This window comes from Nyctibius grandis, chromosome 2 (genome assembly GCF_013368605.1).
Source record: "Nyctibius grandis isolate bNycGra1 chromosome 2, bNycGra1.pri, whole genome shotgun sequence".
NCBI classification, from domain to species: Eukaryota; Metazoa; Chordata; class Aves; order Nyctibiiformes; family Nyctibiidae; genus Nyctibius; species Nyctibius grandis.
The window spans coordinates 170,182-194,777 of record NC_090659.1 but is presented as its reverse complement, the minus strand read 5'-3'; the positions used below and the strand labels follow the sequence as shown (position 1 = coordinate 194,777).

Genomic DNA, 24,596 nt, shown 5'->3' with positions numbered 1-24,596 from the left:
AGAGGCTGGGAGGGGACGTACCATGACATTTCATACCATGTCACGTCATGCTCAGCAGTAGAACTGGGGGCAGAGGTTTTTTTTCCAAAGTAGTCATTGCTCAAGGACTGGCTGGGCATCAGTTTGTTGGTGTTGAGTGCTGGCTTTTGCATCACTTGTTCCTCCCCCTGCACCCCCTTCAGTTATTAAACTGTCTTTATCTTGACCCATGAGGTTTTTTTCTTGCTTTTGCCCTTCTAGTTCTCTCCCCCACCCCACTGGGGGAGAGTGAGCAAGCGACAGGGTGGGAACTTACCTAGCAGCCAGGGCCAACCCACCACAGGATGCAAGAGTTACCTTTGCCTTTTTGGTGACCAGAAATGAGTTTATACTAAACATAGAAGTAAAAGCTCCCAGGAGAGGAAGGTGAGGTTATGCCCAGCTCATGCTATCATTCCTACCTTGATAACAGAATCTTTGCTAGTAGTAGTCAGAAGCCATCTTACTTGACATAAGACCACAAACTATGCCACTAGCAGAGGTCATCAAGAAGGCATCCCTTGTCTCATTAATGGAGTAAACACTGATACAGCAGCAATAACAGACCAAAGATATAACAGATGCATAATCTCTACACTACAAAGCCACTTTTATGGAATTGCTTTTCAGAAACTGTACTTTAAAATCTTATTTCCAAATATACAGCAGGCAAGCAAGTCTTCAGGCCAGCTCAGAACAGACCTACCCAAACAGCAATGAGATGCACTGCAGGCAACAAGACAACTTATAGCCCAACAAGAGCGTGTCCTTCCCATGTACAGTTGACTTGGAACAGGATTCTACCCACCACAAATACTGGCCTCCTTCACTCCTCCTCATCCTTAAAAGGAACCAGACACACGTTGGCTACTCAAACACAACTGCAACCAGGTAGTAACATGCGATCAAGGTAAGTCTACATGGCATATCTGCAATTTGCCATCACTGACTCTCTATATGCAGGGAAAGAAGGAGAAAAGTGTGTAGCACATGGAAGAAGGATCTAGTCTTGAGGGTAAAAACATTCATAGGCACTAGGTTGTTTGAATAATACTGAAAATTACTGAGAGAAAGCTAAAATCCAGCCAGAAACAGGCACAGAAACCCTAAGATTTTGTACCTGTTGGCTTTGTGGCTCACTGCTGCTTGTTTTTTACTACTGAAGCAATCAAAACTTTGAGAAAAGGTTAATCTTCCAAGAATCTAGAAGTCAAACAACAAACCAAATAACATCCAAGTGAGAGACCATCTTAAGCAACATCAGCTTGAATCGGAATAGTTTCACTAGAACTTGTATAGAAAATACCAGAAAGTTCAATAGAAGAGGTCATATTCACTCAAACTGCTTCAAGTGTCGTTCTGCAAATTTTACAACAGCTTCCTGAGTTTCACAGAGTTGGATAAGCAGTCTAGTGTCAGCGCAATTAAAATGCAAAACCAGGAATGAAACAGTTCAGGCAGGCTGAGGGAAAGCCTAAGTGAAAAAAACTGAGCTTTTCTGAAGACTGAGGTCAAACACTTCATCCACATCAACAGAGACAAGTCTTCCCACAACAGTTCCAAAGAAGACAGAGGCAGAGCTATATAACTAAATAATTCTTATGACATTTTTATTGTTTTTTTTTTTTAATATTAGCTAATTAGTGATTTTTGCAGGTGCTTGGAATAAGAAACACATGACATAGTATCACAGAAGCCTCCGTTTCTACAGCTCAACCTGCACCCTACAGACCACTTCAATCAGTATTGACTGATTGCACTGACTGTCAGCCAGTGCCAGCAACTCCAAGCAGAATAACTGAGATGAAAAACTCACAAAAAGATGACAAGCATCGCATGAAGAAAGAAGCCCATGTCTTTCATCTCTTTTCTACCATCCAAGGCACCTTTGTCATAAGCTTGTATCTGCAACATCTAGGCTACTCTAAGGCACATGCCACTTGCACATAGAATTTTGTTCCCAAATGGAAAATCCAAGGACACTGACTTTAGTGGGTTGAAAGAGAAGCTGCCTTTTCATAAGGAAACCTCCAATTTCCTACCCTTTTAGCTGTTATTCCCGTGAGACAGTGCCCGTTGACACTTGACTACCCTTTGGCCGTGAATGCAGTGAAAGAGAAGATGGGCTAATAGCTAAATAGGGCAACATATCATACTTGGACCTGAGAATATCACTTCTGACTCCGTGAAAAACTTCATCCACACTCCCTGCCTGCACTACTTAGAGTAAACTAGAGGATATGCTCACTGTCCCCTGTGAAAAGCCAAATTACATTCACTCTCACATGCAAACTGTCTAGTAATTACCGAGTAGACTATCTGGTGGTTCTTTGGAAATGGCCACATCCCATCCTGCCTTTAGATTAAGGCCTAAGCCAATGAATTGCCACATGGCACATTCAGGCATGAAAACCAGAACTTTTCTTTTAATATAAATTAACTGAACAAAACCAAGATGGAGAAGGCAAAATATAGGCTGGACTGGAGAGGACATCTGCATGTAGGAAAGGCTGAACAAGGGGGCATTCCTGAGATCATGTGCTGGTTTTGGCTGGGACAGAGTTAATATCCCTTTTCAGGCTCTCACTAGCAGGTGCCCCAGGGGCACCGTTTAGGCCCAGTAGGGCTGGCTGGGCTACACCAGTTTCACTGGGACAGCAGGCAAGTACTCTGAGACTTGGAACAAATGCCACGTGTCAACACTGAATCCAGAGAAAATCCATGACTGAAAAAACTAACTAACCCAAAAGGCTTGCCGTTAGGCAGGGGACTCTGGATGTGATTCCCTACAGAAAGCTGAACACAACTTTTAATGTTAGTTTACTGCTATTGTTATACAGCCACCTGTAAGTGTAAAGTCAGTCATTTTCTCCTGCTCATCGTTCTCTATTGGAAATATTCTAGGTGGCACTTCAGCGGTTGCCACAGGATTTAACCACCTGCTGATCCCAGGCTCATCCATCGTGCTCACTGGGGGCGGCAGGGATTTCCATCATCAACGGCAGCTGCTTGGGGAAGCCACAGGCAAAAAAATGAACCCACTACACGTAACGCACCATAACTACATTTCCTCCACGTTTCCCCCTCTGCTCTCACAAAGTCCCTTTTTTAAAGGGTCCGGTCAAATAGAGAACACTTCAACGTGATCATAAGAAAACCAGGACAAACAGAGTCGTCTGTGCATTTCTGCATCTCTCCGGAGGAAGATGCTGTATTTTTAGGTCATGGTCTTTGGAACATTACAGCATGCAATCTCCAGGCATCTGAACGCTTTGAACTGAGCCAAAAAAATCCCTGAGCTAAGACCAAGAGGAATGCCACAAAGAAGCATCCGCTTTAAGCTGATGCTTTATTTCTAGTCCTAGAGGCCACAGATAAAAAAAAACCTGTAGACAATCCTTTTCCCAAATACAAGCACACTATGCATTCCTCTCCCTTCCCAAAATGAAAGCTTTAGTGAAGCGCTCAGTGTACGAGCGAGCATTTCTCCACAGCACAAGGCAGAAATAATGACTGTGCCTGTTGCTCATTTTTGCATATAAGCACATTAGTGACTCACTGCAGACTGCTGACTTCTGCGTGGTGGGATGTTTTGGCACATATGCCATTGGAAAGGAGAAAGAAAAAAAAAAATATCAGTCCCAGCTCCAGCAAATGTCAGAGCAGGCCATCTGCACAGCTTCAGTATAGCTGTATTTTTCAGCCATTTTGTGACATTATTATTGCACATGCATACTCCCAGCTCAAAATGCCTGAGGGGGAATCTGCCAAAGCGTTATGGCTTGTTCAGTCCTGTTCCCACTGAAGAAAGACCCCCATCAACTTCACTGGGAGTAGAATCTGGACAATTTGGAAAGCTTTGGGAAAAAAATTGCCTCTCATTTAAGAAAGTTCAAATTTTCCCTTATACATGTGGATTTGAAACAGGTATCACGTTAAAGGGTTCTTCAGGTGGTTTTGTATGAAAAGAACTAGCTGAAGTCAGGACAAGCACAATGGCAGGAGTCAGTGGACACTGACACACTGATTTTCTGCTTAGGAGTAGTAAAACATCCTGACAATGCTGGCTGTTTGGTTAGGTAGCAGATCAGTCCTCTTGTAGGTGTTGGTTAATGACGACAGAAAATCAATCTGGCACCATTTACTCCAAAATAAAACATATTAAGGCATACAGCCCTAGTTATGGGGGGGAAGGGAACCACCCCAAAACCAACAAACACCAACATTTCCCCATTTTTATTTACCTCACATCCTGGGGAAGTTTCAGTGTGCAGCACTCCAACCTGCTTTCCAGATTTTCAATGTAATTTAGTAGGCACTACGCTGTAGACTGCAAAAATTAAGTACTTATCTGATGACTGAGAATGCCTGGGAAGTTCATGATCCTGCATGTGCTCATTCAGAAAAAGCAGGGAATGATTTTGAAGAGATTTAAGATTTACTAAACCTACCCCTAGTGATTATTATCTGTTGTCTGGAAACATCTAGAGGCCCAAGCCACTAGTAGGCACCATTTCTGCTGGACATCTCTTCTAATTACCTGACAGAGACAACCCCAAGGAAAAGCTAAGCAGCAGAAACAACTCCACGTGACACATCAATGCAGAGCACAGCAGAGCAAACTTAAGGTCTCCTACATCCCAACACAGTTACACCCATAAGACTACACCAACCCTTCATGGCTCATGCTCATCACATTGCAAGAATGAGATGTTGCTTTTGTTTAATTCTGATGGTGGAAAAAACCCTGATAATTCAAAAAACCCAGAACCATTCCAAACCAAGCTCTACCATTTTGCACAATATGTCATTTTCATCTCCTGCAACACTTGCAGGAGCCTAGCATGCACACCTGTATGCTTAACATCTTTGGAGGTCAGTATTCTCTAACCATCTTTGGACTCATCACAGTTCACAGGCAAGCCAACAGCATGAGGAGGCTGAACGGCCTGTCAGTACTCCACAAATTAAATTGAGGATTCAGCTTAATGAATGGCTCAGCTGTAACAGTTTCCCTGCTAAGCTAGTGAGCTTGCTTGTATGCAATTCGGTTCACCTAGTTTCAAATCCACAACTTGCCTCCTCATTTTAACGGTCCTAACAAAATAAAACAAATTAAAATCAACCCATTGCCATGGAATATTTACTTTTTAGCAATCTTTCTTTTCCAAAAGAAAAATGGTTTGTCAGAAAGTTTCTTAGCTACCTCTTGAGAGCTGAACTTCACTCTCCAGGGAGCTGGAATGACTGACACAAGCTGACAGCTTGCTAAGCTAAGGAGTGAATTCAGCACGCATTGAAATTAAGAGCAGGTATCACTAGCTCCATCTCGATTTAGTTTGGGGCTGCGCTTAGATGTCCACTACAGAAGCGGCGATGTCACTATCAGATATTCCTGCCCTGGGGCTGCTTGTTGCAACCCCACAGCTCAGTTGGTGGAAAAGCTCATGTGACTGTTTACCATCTGACCAGTGCAAAGTCAGCTGGCTTGGTTTAAAGACCCTTATTGTCAGCTAGAGGCACGTGCTCCACGGGCTCCTCCGCAGGGCTGTGCCCAAACCACTCACGTCTGGCTGCAACCTGCCTGGCAGTTGTGTTTCTGACCTTCCCTTGAGACGTGGCCGAGTATGTTCCAAAGCTTTCTAAGTGATGCAAACAAGGATAAAAATCAAGCTCTCGTGTATGAACCTAGCCAAAAGCACAATGCAGTTCTTGGCTACCTCACTTGAGGCAGCATCCTAGCGTGCCATTCCCAAACAACGTAGGGTCTGCAAGATTTTTAGACATACAGACACCTGACCAGGCAAACACTGCAGCCAGAAATCCAAGAAGCTGCTATTACAACTTCAACTGCCAGATCACGGTAGATGAGGAGATCTTGTTCCCAATTGTTGCTTAATTTACCACTGTATTATCATACTGTAAAGCAATTCATTCACGCTCCTGGAAGAAGTTCTGTCAAACACATACCATAAAAAAATGAAAGGCATTTGAAGTCAGAACTCACTTGGTATTAGCACAAGTCCAATCTCGCAAAAGTGACTGTTCCACATGTAATTATACAAATACAAAAATCAATACCAAAATTGGCAGGCACTAGAAAAGCACAGCTGCTCAGTCCTGCATACTGTAATCTGATTATTGGTGAAGCATTCAAAAGGCATAGATTTAATCCAGGGTCGCCTGGCTAAAATAGCCATATCAGATCTGAAAACCTGTCAGTCAGTGAACTACCACAGTAGCAGAAAAGGGAACAATGAGGATTCTTTTGAGCATCCTTTTGTCTTGTAGAATTACTGGTACATCACTCCTTCATTCTGTGATGCTTTTGCACTGTATGTACGCATCAGTATTTCTGCCACAGTCTAAAAGTAGTTTTCCCTACCATATTCTCACTTCTTTAACACCTCTGTGTCACAGGTTGGTTGTATACGAAACAGCCAAACATGTCATGAGTTTCTCCTTCCAAGAGCCTCAGCAACAGAGCTGGGTATGGAACTGGTTTTCCTGTCCTCTAACCCTTTTTTATCATGTCAGGACAACTTTGCTCCAAACTTACGATAGGAGTTACAGTCTTGATGAAAAAAAAAATCCAAATGTTTCATTCAGACATCTCTGGATTATCTGATGTTTTAATTTATAGAGCCTAAAATTACAGTGAAATGCATAAAACTACATTTTGAAAAATGTTGAAATGTAACCTTTTGATCATCTGCCATTTTTCCCCCATTTTCTCCTGGGAAAACTTGTCAAATTCGCTTATCTCACAAATATTCATGTTTTTGATAAATTTGCTTGCTATGAGGAATATATTTCATGTACAAACTCTAACTAGTTCTACCCAGCATGAGAATGAGAAGTCAAGAGTACAGCCTGAAAGCTAACCCAGGTGAGAACCAACTAACTTCAGTGCTAGAAAAATGTTTTCTTTGACTTAACACTTTTCACATATAACAGCAAAGTAGGACAGTGTAAATTTCTGAGCTTGTCATAGCATTGTTGTTAAGAACGTATTGCACACGGTAATTTACCTTTGTTGGATTTTGGTTGGTCAGATGAACCACCGCCAACCTTCCTCTTTTTCCTCGGAACAGCTGAATTTTTCCTGTCAAAGGTAATAGCACTGTATTGAGGCAGGCTGTTGAATTTCTTTTCAAATTCTTCTTCCAACTTTGCTAAGCTAAAGGGGAAACAAAACCAATCAAATTAAATGTAACTCCATTTCTGGAGGAAAAAAACATATTGCTTAGGAGCATGTGTGCATACATACCTATCTACCTAGAGAGAGAGAGAGGGAAAGAGGTAAGCACACACACTGTAAACATCAAACTAGCACACACTAATCCAACTTTGGGATGAGAATGTACACTCCAGCTTCTGCATTTGTAACTCAGTACAATGATTATATTAGTTGCATATATTAAAATTAGGAAAAAAAAAAAATCAATGTCATGCTGGTGACATTTAGCTCTGTTTGCTGCACAGGTTTGTACAGGAGATGTGTCTGTTCTGTGAGGGGAATGAAAAAAGACAATAAAACCAATAAACAAACAAACCAATAAAATACCTTTACATAAAAGTCCTTACAGCAGAATGAGAACAAATCACTCAAAGGGGATGGTATGGGATGGCATTTCTGGCTGTAATGACTATGCTGTCTCATATAAATACTCTGTTCCAGCAAATTTTTGTAGCCAGGCAGAAGCATAGGACAGAATTGTATTTTAATAAAAGGCAACGCACACAGCCAGGCAGGTTATAAATAGCACTGTCAGGGACAGGGGAACAATGATATTTTCTACTCCTCTTTCATCCTGTTTGCTACTGAAAACCTGATCTTGACAAAAGCTGGCGTGACTGTTGGAGGGATGGCCCTTATGCACTGTGCACTTGGAAGTATCACAAGAAACAAGGTGTTTCTCTCTGCTCTCTGAAGCAGCACTTCAAACCAATGGCATTCTGAAAGCTTTGGTACACAGAATAATACTTCATTTTATCTCTGTAATCATCACTTCTTTCAGTAAGCAATCTTCCATCTTAAAATAGAGTCTTGGGTCTGGGCAGACTGTGTGCACCGTGGGGTTGGTTTGTTTGAGGGTTCTTTTGTGTGTGTGCATGTTGTGGGTTTTTTTATACCACAAAGATATCTGACATTAGTGGTGCCTGGAACTGCCACCTTTCTCTTCCACGTGGATGTTCCCTAACAACCACAAAACAAGATGTCCTGCTCTGACAGCTGTCACGCAATTCCATCCTCTGCCCCAGCTCCGCTCCCACTGCCTGCTGCCACCTGCCTAGTCTCCGGCCCCAAGGAGAGGGGGAGCCTCTCCTAATGAGAGGCTACAGCTCTAATTAGGAAGGACCTGCGCTGAAAGCAGACGAGCTGCCACCCCGGCTAGTAATTTATAGCTTGTGCGACACGGAGGCAGTGGAGAATGCTGTCACTATGTCAGTGATTAATTATTTTAAACAAAAAAATCACGTTGTCATGAATTTTCAGAGCATCTCACAAGGCTGGTTAGACACACGTAGCTGGGCTGAGGTCTTCATGCCACACAGCCTAGTCCTGCCAGGAGATACGTGCAGGCAAAGGAGTGGGCTGCACATGGACAGAGCACACTCCATGGGGACCACTGGGGAAGTGTGGGCAGCTACTGATGGAGAGAAAGGTAAGAGGACATGGGGACAAAGACATAATTCCACAGGCGTGAGGACCCTTTCCCCTACACACACACACAAAATGAGGCTGAAAAATGATGTTGAAGGGAGCAGAAAGAGTTAGGAGGAGCAGGCAGAGGTAACACCAGCTCTTCAAGTAGCCAGAGGATCAGGTAGTGCAATGAACAGGGAGAAGGGATACCTTCTCCAGCACTTAATGCTCCACAAATCACCAATTCTGCCTTTACGGAGTTCACTAAATAATAAACATTAATGCCACAACTGAATCAAGAAGCCAGCCTGGCAAATATGTATTCTCCCCATCCAGCCAGCTAACGATGGTAGAACAGTATTTGTCAAATTAATTAATTATTTACACAATCTTCCTAGCTACTTTGAATAAATCATTTGTAACCACGTTTTTTTTGGCTAGGAGATGCCTTCAGTTTTCACACCATTAGGTGTAAAAAGTTTTCAATCTTTCAATTTAAATTAAAAAATATTTACTAAACTTATATACAATGCACTAAAAATACAAGAAGTGTTCCACTAATTTTTCTTGACTATTCCAAGCAAACAAGACTTGGAGATCTTCATCAATTTAATATCTTTACAGCAAAGTGAGCCGCAGCTAAATTTCATAGACTAGGTTATAAAGAAGACTACCACAAGCCTGCACAAAAGAAACACATTAAAATTTTAGGCACGAAGTATGGAAAATCTACTCCTTTTTAATTAATTTTCACCCTCTGAATTCAGATAATTGGAAGCTTTCAAGAATTTGCAAGTAGTATGAATGGCTAACCAGATTTAACAGCTATGCCTGCAGTTAAATAAATCTGTAATACTCTGACAAAAACTGTTATTCATACACTAGAAAAGTAATTCTGTGTGGCCTTCCTAAATTTTAATGCACTTACAATAATTAATTATTCTTCTGATGTATTTAGTTTCTTCATGATGTACATGAACAGTTTAAATATTTTGTCTCTACAATGGAAAAATGATATATTTCACATAATTATTTGCCAATATTAGAATATTGTTTGCTCTTCCTCTGTAAGCGCTCTCTCCAAGCAGGCAGAGGTATCTATTCTTTCTAGTATAATTCTGTTTATGATGATTGAATGCCTACACAGAACTTTAAATACTGCTTGTGAAGTGCTCTGAAAATATAAGTAACCCTCTTCACCACCTCTTAAGCAGGTAAATATTGTGCCTTTTTTTTAGCAGTGAGCAAATAATGTCATTCAGATTTGTTTACAGTCGTGTAAACCAGGAAAGATCTCAAAGGAATTACTTTGGTAAATAAACAGGTATCTAGAGCATGACTCAGCCCAGCGCGGGTTGTAATTAAGGAATTCTGTCTAATTGTGATTATTTGGGCGTTAGATACACTTTCCTAGCTGCAATGAGGAGGACTCACTCTTTAAGCTACCAGGCTGACCTAACTAAAACTTCCAACAGTGTTAAACCACAACTTACCCGAAAACAAACTCTTCCTTTGGCTTAGTCCTTTTCAGCTTTTTGCTCCCACTTGTGCCACTTGGGGAAAAAGCCCAGCTTTCTTCATTCCAGCATCCTTCATGATCTGAGGAGTTGCCTTTTCCTGAGCTTCTTTTTCCTGGGATGAAGGCAGAAAATTGTTTCTCATCTTTAGAAAAACGTGCCAAAACGAACTGGGCTCAGAAGGAACTTGTGTACCCAAATCAGTACTGCAACTTATGATGACCTTCTTGAAGAGGTTACACAACATTTACTTATTTATTTTAAGCTGGACAATAATGATATTACTGGCAACTGTTACCTCTCCCCCCACCCCATTTTTTATACTACCTCTAAAGTCAGGATCTCTCAAGGTGTAAAGGAGGATAAAGAACTGCCTGGATTTACAGCAATAGTTTTCCCTAAATTACAAACACATTTTTCTTTTCTGTTCTAATTACACATGTAAATCTACTCATCGGAAACCTACATTTCAAGACACCTCACTGAAAGCTTCCAGAAATTACCTCAAATTTATCCTTCCACAAGGTAAAGGGTTCTCGATCACCACCTACAGCAAAGCTAACAACCAAAGCCAAAGCACAACACATTCGCCTCTTGTAGGACTGAGAACTCTTCTCACAACCCAAAGAGTTGTTTATATAGAAACAAGAACACAAGTCCTGCATACACCTGTCAGCAGGCTGACAAATTAACCACCAAAGCCTTCAGTCAAAAAGCTGAATCTCAAATCATGAAAGACAAATCAGGAGAGGTTAACAGCTGGTGAGGTTAAGCAGGAACACAGACTACAGGACTTGAGAAGACCTGCTGTGGACCATGGAGCCCGTCCCCTCCACCTGCCCCCAGCATCTCGGGTGACCAGACACAGCATCCCCATCACACACTGCTCAAACACCGACTTTTGCTTTTCCTCCCACTTCAGGCAGGCTTTTGCGGTTCACGCTGTAAATGAAACACTCAAAGCCACCCACCTCTGTCCACATTAGCGCGCAGAGATGTGAGCATGCCCTCTGACACCAGAGTTTTATAAAGAGCACCTTTGCAAGATCTCTCAGATTTCCTGGAGCCACAGGTTTCTATCTTTTTAACACAGTCACTGTCCTCAGTTTTGACCTGTCCTGGTAAGCTTTGGGGTACCACCTCCTCTGTTGGGGTCAGTGGTTCCACTTTAATGTTATCAGAAGCCTCACAGGGTACCTCCTTGCTGACTGCAATACTAAGGAAATCAGGAGGCTTTGATTCTTTGGTGGTCTCCAGAGGTTTCTCCTTTGATGTTTTCTTCTCTTTCGATTTCACTTTTTTCTTTGGTGATTTTGTATCCAACACACTTCCCTTCACATTTGACACAGGGCGATTTTTTTTGCGGGGCGTCTCCGCGAGTCTCTCAGCACCCCAGTCCCCCTTTGCAACGGCCTCAATTGTATACATTACACTCTCAATGTCCGACTCAGAGGACTGCCTCTTCTTACAAGCTTTCTTGGGGGTGGATTTTTCATTTGTGTGCCGGTCCAACTTATTTTTTTTCTTTTTCTTCTTTATCTTTTCTGGCTTTAGCCCGAGGATACTCATGTCAGCCATCGAAAGCTCTGGAGAACAGCACATGTGATCCTTTGTGTTATCGTTTCTCTCAAAAGGACTGCTCTCCACTGCAAGGTTAGTAAAATCTCTGCATTTTGCAGTTTCTGATTCCTCAGCTTTTGCCTCATCCCAGTTTTGCATTTTCTCTGTCTCTGATTGTTCTACTTTTCCTTTACAGGAGTCTTTTACTGTTGTTTTCTCCAGTTCCTCTACTTCCATTTCCTCTGGAACTTCCCTTCCCACACCTTCTGGGCCTTCCACTTTTGTTTTCCCAGGTTCTTTCACTTTTACTCCTTCTGAAGCAAGGCACATCTAAAACAAGTTTAAAAACAGTTCCATGAAACAAACATCAACGATTAACGTTACTTACGTACGTTAACAGGAGCATTACACAGGGAACCTCTCTGGCATCTGAGCTCAGGAAAGCAAACCATGCTGAAGGACAGCACTGAAAAACACGCTGAAGCCCTGCTGAAGCTGATGTGACGTGATGATGGCTCAGTACCAGAATAAGGCTGGTGGGTTCTACCGCTCTAGTAGAAAAAGACTCCAACTGATCTCAGTGGTGTTTCCATGATCCTTTAAGTGCCTTTTATATAACCTGGAAACCCACTGCTAGATCGATTTTCATAATACCCTAAATGCAACAGAACAATACAGCATCTCTTACTATTGCCACAGACAGGTTACTCTAAATCTCACATCCGTACACCCCTCAACTCCTAAGTGTCCCTATACACAATTCTTTCCTTCATTTTCCAAACGGCCCTGAAGGAGTGGGGAAAAAAAAAGTTAACTGAATCTCAGTAATTGAGATTATTTTCTTTTACTTGAATGTGCAAAATAATTTGGAAGGTAGTAAAAAAAGCCTTCCAAAGCTATCTTCTCATGTCACAGACTTACTGTGCAAAGAACTGCAGAGCAGCAGTGGTTGCCATGGTTATCTGCTCCTGGAGATAACATCACTGGAAACCAAAACCCTCCTGCTGTCTGAGGAACAGCAATATTCAAAAAAAGAGCTGTAAAAAGGTCCTCAAACTGCCATGTTTCTGCAGCACTGACTTGGGAGATCCTCTCTGTTTTGGATCACCTGTAAGCTACAGAGCTTAGTCCTTCACAGCACCAAGCAGTTGCCCTCGGGAAGACATGCTTTCTTCTTCTCACTCTCCCTCTCAAAGCCCCCGAGCTGAATTCCCAGTGCTATTTTGTCTTTAAAACAAATGCCAACCAAACAGCCACCTGGAGCAAAACCAGATTTAAGAGGCTTACTTTGAACCAGACATCAGGAGTGTCCCAGCTCAGCCCATAGGCCACGTGGTCAGTATGGATGTACCCTCCATATCAGCGGGTTCTCTTTAGGTCAGTTTTAGGTTTACTCAAATTGGCAAGGCATTTTTCCCTTGCAATCTAAAAACATCTCTTACACCAATATATGCATGAACATAACAACAATGACAGAGTGCTTTGCAGTAAGTTTCCAAAATTTTTGCTGCACAGGGTAGAAACTCCTGATCTGGCTCAGGTCAAGCTGGGTTGAGCACTGGAAACACTGGAGCTTGGCAGCACAGTATCTGTTCGGAAGCAGGTTAAATTATGCAGAGAAGCCCACAACTATGCTGAGGTGGGTTCTTGGTACCAAGGTATTTCTGTGACATTTTACTGCACTGCAATGTAAACACAGCCTGTGATTTTCAAAAGCTGAAGATCAGTCTTTAAAATGCAACTCATTGGACAGTAATAATATTTTGTCAATTAAACAGATCCTCGCCAATGGATTTGTTTTCTTTATACCTTTGCTGCTTCTGCAGTAGTCAATAGTGCAGAGGGCTACAGATGTGGCTACAAAAAAGCGACTTCTGTTTTATGAGAACTAAATAAATTTGCAATTCACAGTCTTTAAGATTGGGAAAGCTTAAAGAAAAAAAAACTTAGACACAAAAGAAATACAACATTTCAATAAGAGGCCGTTGGTTTTAACTGTTCGCAGAAGGACGATCTGCTGACAGTACCATAGCAGAGTTTCTATAGAAGTTATTGACCTGTTTATTCTCCACTTCAAAAAACAGTAGGCATGAAAAGCAAAAATAAATGAAAGCAACTAATGACCTTTAACAGGTATTTGTAATGGCAATGCCCTAATCTGAGTAACGGAACTAACCCAGCCCTCTCTCTCAACTCCTTGAGCCCCCCCCGGACAAACCAAACAGCCAAACCCCCAAATGCTAAAAGAAGGAACTGTAACAACTGCAACAGTGACTGGAAACTCCCTTTGCCACCAGGGACGGGTACTTCTCAGCTGCAGCACAGACTCTTAGAAACCTCCAAGTTCACGGCCAGTCTGTGGAAATCTTGACTTGTGCCACCCCAGCCACGCTAATTTATGCTTCTGTAAGCAACAGTGTAATTATAACTGTAGCACAGTTCTGCCTTCCAGACTTTGGCAATCAGCATCATTAACTTCTACGCCCCACTGCACCTTGTCACCGGTATTTTCATATTACCTCTGCCAGCTGAAACAATGCTGATGTTCCACACTGTTTGGTTAGATCAGAAGGACCTGTCTGGGACGTACTTGAAGAAATCTGAAGAAAAAACAGAGGGGAAGAAAAAAGAAAAACATTATTTTACCAGCACAATTCTTTCATGTTTACTGCACAGCTTTTGAATGGATTATTTCTTCCTTCTTCTAAAAATTCATTCATAAGATTATACACTGAAAAAGAAGTGCTGTTATAAATAAAACCCTGCTTCACCATGGCTCCGATGGATAATACCACTGGACACTAAAAGCTGTTTCCAGATGTGTGGATCTTCTTGAAGAGTAGGATGAACTGACGGACATGCTCTCTCACACATCAGCAGACTCCCACAGCTAAGCGCCCATCTACACCAGCGTGCGAACCCAGCTGGTGGCGTTCTTGAAGGCTTAGCTGGACATCTGATCACAAAATGATTTCATTGTCATAGTTTAAGAAGGCTGCTCCTGCCAGGCCATGGCACTGCCTGTGGGTGTCCTACAGGACTCATAAAAGAGATGCTATGAAACCCAAGTGAAGTGGGAGCCCTCGAGCCTTTGGTAACCTTTACTACTCCTCGAGACTATGGGAGGCTGTCTAGCAAGCAGGTAGCTGATTATTCTCCAGAATCTTTTTTCTGTATCAGGTCGTGATCCTCTTCAACACTTTATAGAGTGTTCTGTACCAGTTTTGAGCTAGGTGCAAAGAAATGATCTTTTTCTAAGCCAATTAAAAGTATCAGTCTCAGGATTAGCCATTAGTATGAAGAAGAAAATGTTCTGGTTTTAAGGACACATCCCATAATCTCTGATCAGGCTTGCAGGTTTCTTATACTTGCTTCCTTAAAAAGAAGCTACTCTTCACAGCATCTCATAAGCTCTGACCATGACAGCTCCAGTCTCAAAGTGCCGCTCACAGCCAGCCACTGTCAGTACTTCTAGCCCTCGGTGGCAGAAGTGGCCTCCTTGCCTCGTGGAGGTGATGCGCCCTCCCACCACTGCCTCCCTTCGCTCTCACGCCTCCGCACTGAAGGCTACAGACAAAGCACGCATGCAGACACAGCAAGAGACTCAGCGGAGCTGAGCAGCAGCAGCCTCCCAGGCTGCAGACTGCAGAGCGGCTGCTCCAACTGTTTTTTAGGAATTTAGGAAATCTCAGAGTTTTTTAAAAAATAATTTAACCCACTTCTGCCTTTTACTTTATCACCATCTGTGAAATCCTGTGAAAGGAGCAGAGCAGTGTGGTGTGCTGAAGCTCCCTGCCACGCCAGCAGCATGGAGACAGCAGTCCAGTCCCCTCCAGCACACAGCACCTGCAGTCTGGAGTTACAGCGGCGTGGCACAGACGTCTGCCACATGAACTTGCAAACCTCGGATACCCTCAAGGTGGTCATGAACACAGTTTATCTGGGATGCTCCAAATCAGCTCCTGAACTGCCGTCTGAAAGTTAAGCTGAATCTCTCATTTTATTTATCCAATTACAGAGATCTCCAAAATTGGAAAAAATCAATAGCACTAATGTCCTACAAGAGCTAGAGACAAGGAGAACGTGCTTAGCACATCTGCCATGCTTTTCTCAGTTTGAATCAGAGCCTTTAACACCCATTTTGTACACTAAATTAGGCTTACAGGAATCCATTTGAGCAATCGCTGAGGGAGAGATCATGGAAACCTGTCCCACATACAAATGTCACGTGCCAGACTCAGCTTCACTTTTTCTACCAGTCGCAGTACGTGGACAAACGCCTGTCCTTCCCCCACCTTAGGGCTTCACAAGCTTCACGGTCACATCACAACTTTCAATGCTGACTTCCAAAAGTCAGGCCGGACTCAGCAACAGCCTTACTCCAAACACCACTACTCAAAGCCTGCTGCTGTCCCGTAACACAGGACACCTCAAAAACTTCTGGTGTCCTTGGTTGAGCGTTACCAGCCTTTCTGCTGTGCCAGGGTTGCAACAGTCAGATGCCCTTATGGATCACTGATCACAGCGAGGTGTAATCACCCATGCACAGGCACTGCTGACAGTGTAGCACACACCCACAAGCTCTACTGCTGTCAGGGACTGCCTGTAGGGTAAAGCAGGTTTTCTTCCACTCATTTAAGTTCCTGTAAAGTCAGATAGTAGCATTACTATCCATGGAACGAGGCATGAAATACTTTTATTTCAGTGCCTCCAATCTCTGTCTTTTTTTGCCTGGGAGGGATTAACCTCATCAGCAAGAAAATATGGCTGGGTGCCACTAGATGGGATCCAGAGAACATTTTCCTCATGGAAATAGGAAGTGATTTTGGGGGAAAAATAAAGTGTACTAGTAAGGAGTTAGCATCCTCCCTTATTTACCTGGAACGCAGCATGTATCTTCACCTTTCAATCATCAAGAACAACATTTGCATGCCAAGCCTCAAAGGTTTTTGAGTGATTCACGCGTATCAAAGAGGAGCCCTCTACAAGGCGTATTTAAGACTCACAGAGAATTTCTAGGACTGTTGGGAAACCTGACCTAGTATTCTGGATTACTGCTGACAGCTGCCAATTTCAGAACTTAATACACTGCTTCATCTTCCAGCTCTTCACACAGATTCCTGATGATCTCAAAGTCTACTCTTCTCATCTTATTCTTGGTCCCCATTCAGCAATGCACCTTCCAGTCCTTACACCAAAGCTTTATTTTTTGAATCCTGGTATTCAGCTCCTCATTAAGAACACTGTTGTCTCTTCTCTTTGCTATTGTCCTGAGCATTGTTTTTATTATAGTTATAAGGCTGTTTTTTTCTAAAAAGAAGCGTAACTTTTTCTGTGCGGTCTCCAAGAAACTATACACGTTAACAAGTGTATAAAGAAAAGCTAGGTCCCTGGGGCCACTGCAACTGCCTAATTCTCTTCTTATTCCATTATTTACTAATTTGTGCTTCTGGAAATACTAAATTTGATGCTAGAGCAAGCCTTACACAAGTCATACTTTTTTTGGGAAAAGACACACACATCTTCCCATTGTGATGCTAATGGGTATAGCTTTACCTCTGCCAACTGGAAGAGTGCCGACTTCCCACAGTGCTTTACTGGGTCAGCATTTGACAGCTGGGAAGTACTGGATGAGATCTAGGTTTTAAATGAGCAGGGGAGAAAATATTTCAGTGGCACACAGGAAAGACAGAAAGGAAGGGAGAAAAAGAATGAAAAAAATAAGGAGTTGGTTAAATCAGTTACTTTTAGATCTTTCTGGCAGAAGGCCCTACTTCAGATAGGCAATCCCATCCAAGACACCCTTAATGAGCATTTAGAAGTCAGCAGCATACAAGCAAATACAGAATTTCTTCCTTAGACTAGGCTCATGGATTCTCTACTACGTTTGTACTGTCCACAGCTCATACTCTACCGTGCCGTAGGTTTTACGTGACTAAGTGAACAAGACGACCCTGTTGCTTGAAAACATGAACTGTGGTGGTCAAGGTTAAACTCTCCCGGAAAGCCTGGGCAGTATTTCCCATTTGGTTAGATACAGAAGAGGACCACTTGTCCTCACAGGTACTGCTTGTTTCACAGACCTCATGTCTGGAGATCAAACCTAGCCTTCTAAATCAGTGCTGGTGTGCCAGCACCAGCGCTGAGTAAATAACTACCACCGCACTTCAGGGAATTGCTTTTGCAGCCAGATTTTTTCTGACCTGCTTCCAAGTGCAGCATCACCAGTTCGCCAATGCAAGAATTAATCATTATTTCTCATATTTGATCTTTTTTAGCATGGCATTACATGGTAGTATTTGACCTGGAAGCCTTGAAAAGCCCTAAAATTAGTGGTGAGACCACCAGTGTTTCCGTGGCATCTGCCTCATCACAAAAATCATGCTTATGACCATGATCTTTCAGATGCAAAAATTATCAGATTAGACTTTATATTTAATGTCTTTCTTCTGAACTAAATATTTGAAGAGTTTACTTTTCAATTGTAAAGGAGATTCATTACAAACACACCTCCCCCCCGCCAAAATCCAGAACACCCATTTTACTGCAAGCTATTTAAAATGCGGTGAATAATACTTGAACGTGCATTACTAAAAATTGTTAATATTAAACTAAAATAATTCAAAATCCTAATTTTGCTTTCAGACAGCTCAGCGAACCTCCTCAGGACCCCACTGGAGTAAGTGATCTTGTACAATGCACTCTGCAAGAAGGCGGCCTCAACTTTTTATCTTTCTACCGTAATAAATTCTCAGCTCTTAATGATTTTTTCAGTGCAATACGAATGGCAGAAAAGGGACAGAAAAACACCCACACGTTGCAGTATAACCTGAGAACATGCAGGTGTATCTTGCCTCCCGATGCACAATGTGAGGAAAGAGTAAAGAATTTCATTTTGACAAGAGAATGGGAGCTCCTAACAAAATGCAAGTGAAATCCTTGTAGTACCGGTAGAAAGAGAGGGAGCCAACATTTTACTGCAGCGAAAAGATTCTCTTCATAGTCAAGAAAACAAAGAGCAAGAGATATAAACCTAGAACTCATTCTGCCGAGGTTGCTAGCCAAACATCAGCAGTTACAGGACGGCTGGCTGCTCAATCAGCTCTCAGTGAGATTACAGATCTCATTCCCTGTTTTAACACCATCTTCCAGTTTTAATTAGTGTAATCAGAACCTGCAACCACAAACAGCCCCTTCTCATGTAAAGGTTTAACTTGGGGATCATTAAGATCAAATTATCACCTTTTATTACACTGCAGGTCAGCATTTTAGCCACTATATTACATTCTAGTTTGCATAAGAAGCATGTGCCATGGTACCACTTTTTCATTTCCCTCCCAGAACACGCATTTCACTTCAACACAGATATTTAATAATTTCAGTATTAAAGAGCAAATATGTTCGTCTATTTTACCTAACAGCTTTATCTGGGAAGATTACAGCTTTACTGAAGGGAGGCTGGAAGAGAAGACACTGACTAGCTCTCACACTCCCAATTTCAAGGCATTTTGACCAGAAGTTTTGGATTCAAACCTTCTGTTCAGCACAGAAATACACAGAAAGTGTTGCCTGCAAGCCCGCTCAAAGTGAGTACGGGAGAATGCAGCAGGGACAAAGTCATCCTCAAACACCCAGTTTTCTTAAATGATAGTAACCTGCTGGACTAGCAAAGAAAATTCCACCTGTTGCATGCTGCATGCGACTGCTTTTTTTGATTAAATCACCTACAGAAAAACTTCAGAAAAGCAGCTGAAAGTGAGGAGTTTGTGGATTTTGGCTTCATTTTGTTTTTAAGATGCGTAAATCAGCAATTTTATTGCTTCCACTCTCAGGAAGCATTTTCTTTGTTTAATAATGGATGGGAATTTAGCTAAGTAAATTGAAGAGGTACTTGTGTTTCTTCTCAATGAAGCAGTCATCACTACCTGTTTGCGTCTGCCAAACACACATCCAGTAGGACCAAGAGAGCAAGGGGTCCCATGTGCTCTGGTTCTCTCACGTGGCAAGGAGGATGAAAGCAACCAGCCCATGTGAGCAGACAGCTTGCAGCCACCGTGCTAAGGAATACAGCCCAGTGCTCAGAAATCACTGGCCTATGTAATGGTTTTCCATAAAGATACAAACGAGAAGGACAGAAGTAGGGCCAAGTATTTCCAAGATCAGAGCAGAATGAGAAAGCCAGGAGCATAACTTGGCAACACTCCAAATTTTAAAAAAACTCTTATGAGGATGTCATATCATCTTCGAAGACCTCCAGGGTGCTTGCCTGTGCACTCACAGGACCCAACAAAGTTTTATTCCTGGGATTTTCATTATCTGTTGTGGCAAGTCACTGGGCAGGCCTCATTAGCCATATCCTCAACATTTTTAACTGAAGACTACAGCACGTGGGACAGACAAACAGATGGGGCTGTAAAGAAGAAAGAATCCCATGCTACATCTACATATAGCAAGCTGTTTCTGAGTGAAGGGGACTTGTACTCCTGGGGTAAAGGTGTCCATTTTAAACGGCAAATCTACTCAATGGGATCGCTGTCTTCACAAAGAGGCACTCTTACTCCCCCTGCCACAAAGGCGGCGAAGAGAAAGGGAACATATGAAGAACACCCAGTCAGCACCAAAACTGAGCTGGGACGGCTGCCAAAGTCTCCAGGCACATCAGACCACAGCACACTTCACATTTCTTCACAGGTCTACTTGGCTACCAGCTAAATAACTACTTTCTCTCCCTCTCTCTTTTCTTTCGTAGCACTGTACATTGCTGACAGCCCCCTACTGCAAATTACCTACTATAATTTAGCTTACTAAGTGCAGTAATGCGTTCATATAGACAGGACCCAGTAAGACGTGGCACAGTAGGGAATGGGATTTTTACCAAACTTGACAAAGACACTCTGTGCAGATGAAAGCTCTTATATTTGAACGAGCACAAGCAGCTTTAATAGAGGGGGAGAAAGCTTAAAGAGGTTCTGTAGCATGCTCAATACTTTCCCCTGGAACAACCTAAATGAAATCAGGCTGCAATCTTAAAAAAAAGCCATTTCTCTATTGCTATAGGTTAAACATGATGTTAGTCACTGCCATTAAGGTTTCACAACAGGAGGAATCACCATGGCCAACAAGGGGGTTTTTTTGCTGTTTTTTGGTGGGGTTTTTTTTGGTTGGTTGGTTGGTTTTTTTTGCTTTTCCAGATTTCTGTCCCTTATTTCCAGACACTGAAAAAACAACAAAAAAAATACAACCCCCTCCAGACTGCACACACATTTTAACATTTTTACAAGGAGAAGAGATGAACCCTGACTTTAAAACTGTCCTCTCTAGTTTCTAATTAACTTTCTAAGCATCTCTTCTTCCTAACACTTGATGATTCATACATGCACTCCAATGTGCCAAACGAGCTGGCTCAGCCTAGTGGTATGCAACTCACTGCACTGTCACATCCGTATGACAATTTTCAGGTTTGTCGTTTGTGGTTTGTTCAATTAGGAAAGGAAATGATTTTAGGTTCTGTGAAATTTTGAAAAGTAAGGCTAAGTCAGGTTTTACACAACAATCTGGAAATGCTGTACTAAAGGCAACTCATACCCTGTTCAACTCTGCAGATATCTAAACCTACTGTTTAATTAAAAGGTAAGATGGCTAATATTTTTGAAACTAAGTTAGCAGATTCACTTGTGCAATATTTTGCAATCAAATTCACAAATGTTCTCCAGCTTGTATCTTTTACTTGGTTTAAAAGGTTGGCTTCAGCACATGGCTTCATCCTGCTCAATTCCACTAATTTTCTCAAAAGAACTTTCCAAATTAACTTGTAACTTTAAAAAAAAGTGGCACATATGAAAACATCTTCATGATTAGAGGTATTAACTCAGTATATGTTTTACAGGGGTGTTTTGCAGTCAGGAATTTCATGGCACCTGAATCCGTAAATTGATTTTTCTTCATTGGACCTCCTAAGAAATACATCAAGGCCCATCCTAGCCAAGCTAAAAAACACACAGTAGACAATTAGCTTAGCATTTAACAGAAAGAAGCGTGTTCTGTGTAGTCAAACCTCTAAGCACATGGAGTAACGAACAGGGTATCTTCACACCTGAATATACCTTCAGCGTAACTGACTCTGCAAGCAGTACCACACTCCCCCAAATGGGCAAGAAGAGTATGTGTGTGGGAAGTCAATTCATAGAGGCACATTAAACACACACGGGAGAAGAAATTCTTGAAAGCAATCTTTAAGAACTGCAAAACTTCAATATGAGGAGAAAGAAGGCTAGCTTACGTACTCATGGGTAATTTACAGGCTTTATAAGTCACCACCTAACGATGCTTTTACATATCCTTGTAGCTGTTGTGATAAGCTTCCTTTGACCTGCAAGTTTTTTTTCCAAAGGATTCCTGCCCCTAGGGCAGTTGTCATTTTGCACTTCTGCAGCCTCTTCCATAGGCAGTGCCGAGTCTCATTTCAGAATGTCTTTTGTTTTTTTCCTAGATGTAAATTAAAAGGCCATTTGGAAAAAGATGTCTGCAGCGGTCCTTCAGTATGAAAGGCCAGCTGAAGTTCACAAGTCCTTTTATGCATGCTACAGCTGGTAGAACTGGCCAACATCTCTTCAAATCACTGGTTATTGCCCCCACAATTTTCTTAACACAATGCTGTCATGAAGATAAACCTATACTGATGGGAATCCCGTATGAGACAGGGTGCTTAGCCACTCAGTGACAACTCTTACTGGTTCCTTGCTTCCTCCCCTCCTCCCCCACCACATTTCAGCCATTATACCTCAGCAAACTGAAACAACGCAGACTCCTCGGTTTGTTTTACAGCTCCTGGGACTCCAGGCTGTGATGTGCTCGAAGAGATCTGTCAGGAAAACAATTATTTTTTGTATTACCTGATTCTTCAGTTTCAATGTCAAACTTCAACATGCTAAATTTCTGACCCATCATACAGAAAGCTGGTACCTAAGATCATGCAAATAAGTCCCAGCACACCCGTACAAAGAACAGTATCTGCTTTCCAGTAGACACGTAAATGGGTGGTCTGTGAAATGGTGATCTTGAATTATTTTTCACAAGGAAAATGTTTCCTAGGATCAATAGAACAGGCTAAGACTTTTTTGAGGGGTTTTTGTTTTCCCACTGATACGTCAAAAGAGAGTTAGCAGCAAAAACTTAACTCTATATTGTATTTCACAGTTCAGTGAAAGAACTGAGACTGCAGAATGATGGTACTGATTGATGGAGCACCAAATGCTACTTAGCACGGAAGCTAAGTGTGGACAGGGACACAACACGTGCAGGTACTTTAAAAAGAGATACCAGATCCACCCCAGACACCTCTGATTAATTTTAGACCTTGGCACAAGTACCAATTATTTTGCCATTGACACACGTATCTACCACGCACCGGTTAAGTGCAGCCTCACTACAGGCTGTTTAACATCCTTGAAAATTAAGACTAGCTAATATGCATTTCTAGTTACTGATCATCAGTGAGCTACTTCTAGACCACATGTTTCAGCAGTGCAGATGAGCTTGTTTCCTGGAACCCACTTAAGCTCTTCTTCGATGGGTAAGGAAAAGCCAGCAGTCATGAGCTCTTAGCAAGAGCAGATCTTGCAGGACACGACACAATTCGTGCCTAGTAGGAACTGTGTCAACTACTTGAGTTGGAACTCAAGGTCTTGTGGGTTGATGTTAAAACAAACAAAAACCAAAACCAATCAAAAAATCAGATTTTCTGTGTGCTAGGATTGCAGTGTATTTGCTCCGTAAGTGAAGACATTTAGGAAGGAGTATGAAGATGCACACAGCAATGAGTACTTAAGACATGGGAGTCAGATTCACGGTTGGTGTGAAAACAGGTAATAAAAAAAAGCCCCTGCTATGACAAAATTTCCTTCCATATGCACTTACTCAAACACCACCCACCATCTTGTACAATCAATATTTATACAGCTAAATATTTGTATGTCACTTGATTACGACCATTTCAGAAGTTGGAAAGATATAAACAAGCAAGTGATGCTTGCAGAGGACCGGGATTCTTTGCAGCCTCATTCTTCTCGTGTTATTTATGTCAATGAAATCCATCAAAACTTGGATGAAGGGGTGTATACTTTAAAAAAAACAAACCAAAACAACCAAAAACCACCACAGCCGAAAATATGTTGACAAAAATGTTGTATGTTGCAAAAGTAAAGCATAGTTGCATAGAGCTATTTGGTGGTTATAGAACAGAAGAAAATTTTGGAAATTCCAGAACTACAGTTATTTTTGATGGAGTCAATGACTAAAGCAGCCACAATAGACAAGGGACATAATGTAACATCCAAAAATACATGTTAAAACTGTAGGACTGACACATCTCTCAATTACAGCTTAAAGCACAGCTCCATTATTGCACCAGGGTTTCCACCATGTTCCTAAACACACTCACCTGCACTTCAAATCTGACCTATCTGATGAACGATCCAGTACCACAAACCCAAAAAGAAGGAACAAATAAAAGCATGAATTTTAGCTAAAAATTTTTGATTTCTCTTTCAGCTGAACATCAGATGCTTCTTAAAAGGAAACATGGGGGAAGACGAGCCTTTTTAAAGAAACTCACCTCTGCAAATTGAAACAATGATGACTTCTGACAGGTTGCTGTAGAATTCGCTGCATCAGGTTGGCAAGTATTTGAGGAAATCTGAAACAAGGAGTGTGCAGAGTAAGACCTCAGAGGTGCTTCTTTCAAGCCATGAACAACAGTGAGCAAAATGAAATACCAGGCAGCAGTAACAAGCAGTGCTTAAGAGAAGATGGGCAATCTAATGTTTCACAGTCCTGGACAAGTTAAATTTATA

General features: G+C 42.0%; 1 protein-coding gene across 6 annotated transcripts in view; it reads right to left on the bottom strand.

The window, feature by feature from the left end:
* The window catches only part of BBX (BBX high mobility group box domain containing), a 134,519-nt gene that overhangs the window by 12,548 nt on the left and 97,375 nt on the right, over window positions 1-24,596 (bottom strand). For 5 of the 6 annotated variants that reach the window (XM_068424765.1, XM_068424780.1, XM_068424775.1 and 2 more), the window contains 6 exons: window positions 24,359-24,439; window positions 22,526-22,606; window positions 14,265-14,345; window positions 11,157-12,075; window positions 10,162-10,300; window positions 7,050-7,198 (listed from right to left, as the gene is read on the bottom strand). In XM_068424765.1, the coding sequence (XP_068280866.1) occupies window positions 7,050-7,198; window positions 10,162-10,300; window positions 11,157-12,075; window positions 14,265-14,345; window positions 22,526-22,606; window positions 24,359-24,439 (1,450 nt within the window). The remainder of the gene's footprint in view (window positions 1-7,049; window positions 7,199-10,161; window positions 10,301-11,156; window positions 12,076-14,264; window positions 14,346-22,525; window positions 22,607-24,358; window positions 24,440-24,596) is intronic. The other variant, XM_068424759.1, reaches the window with a different exon arrangement.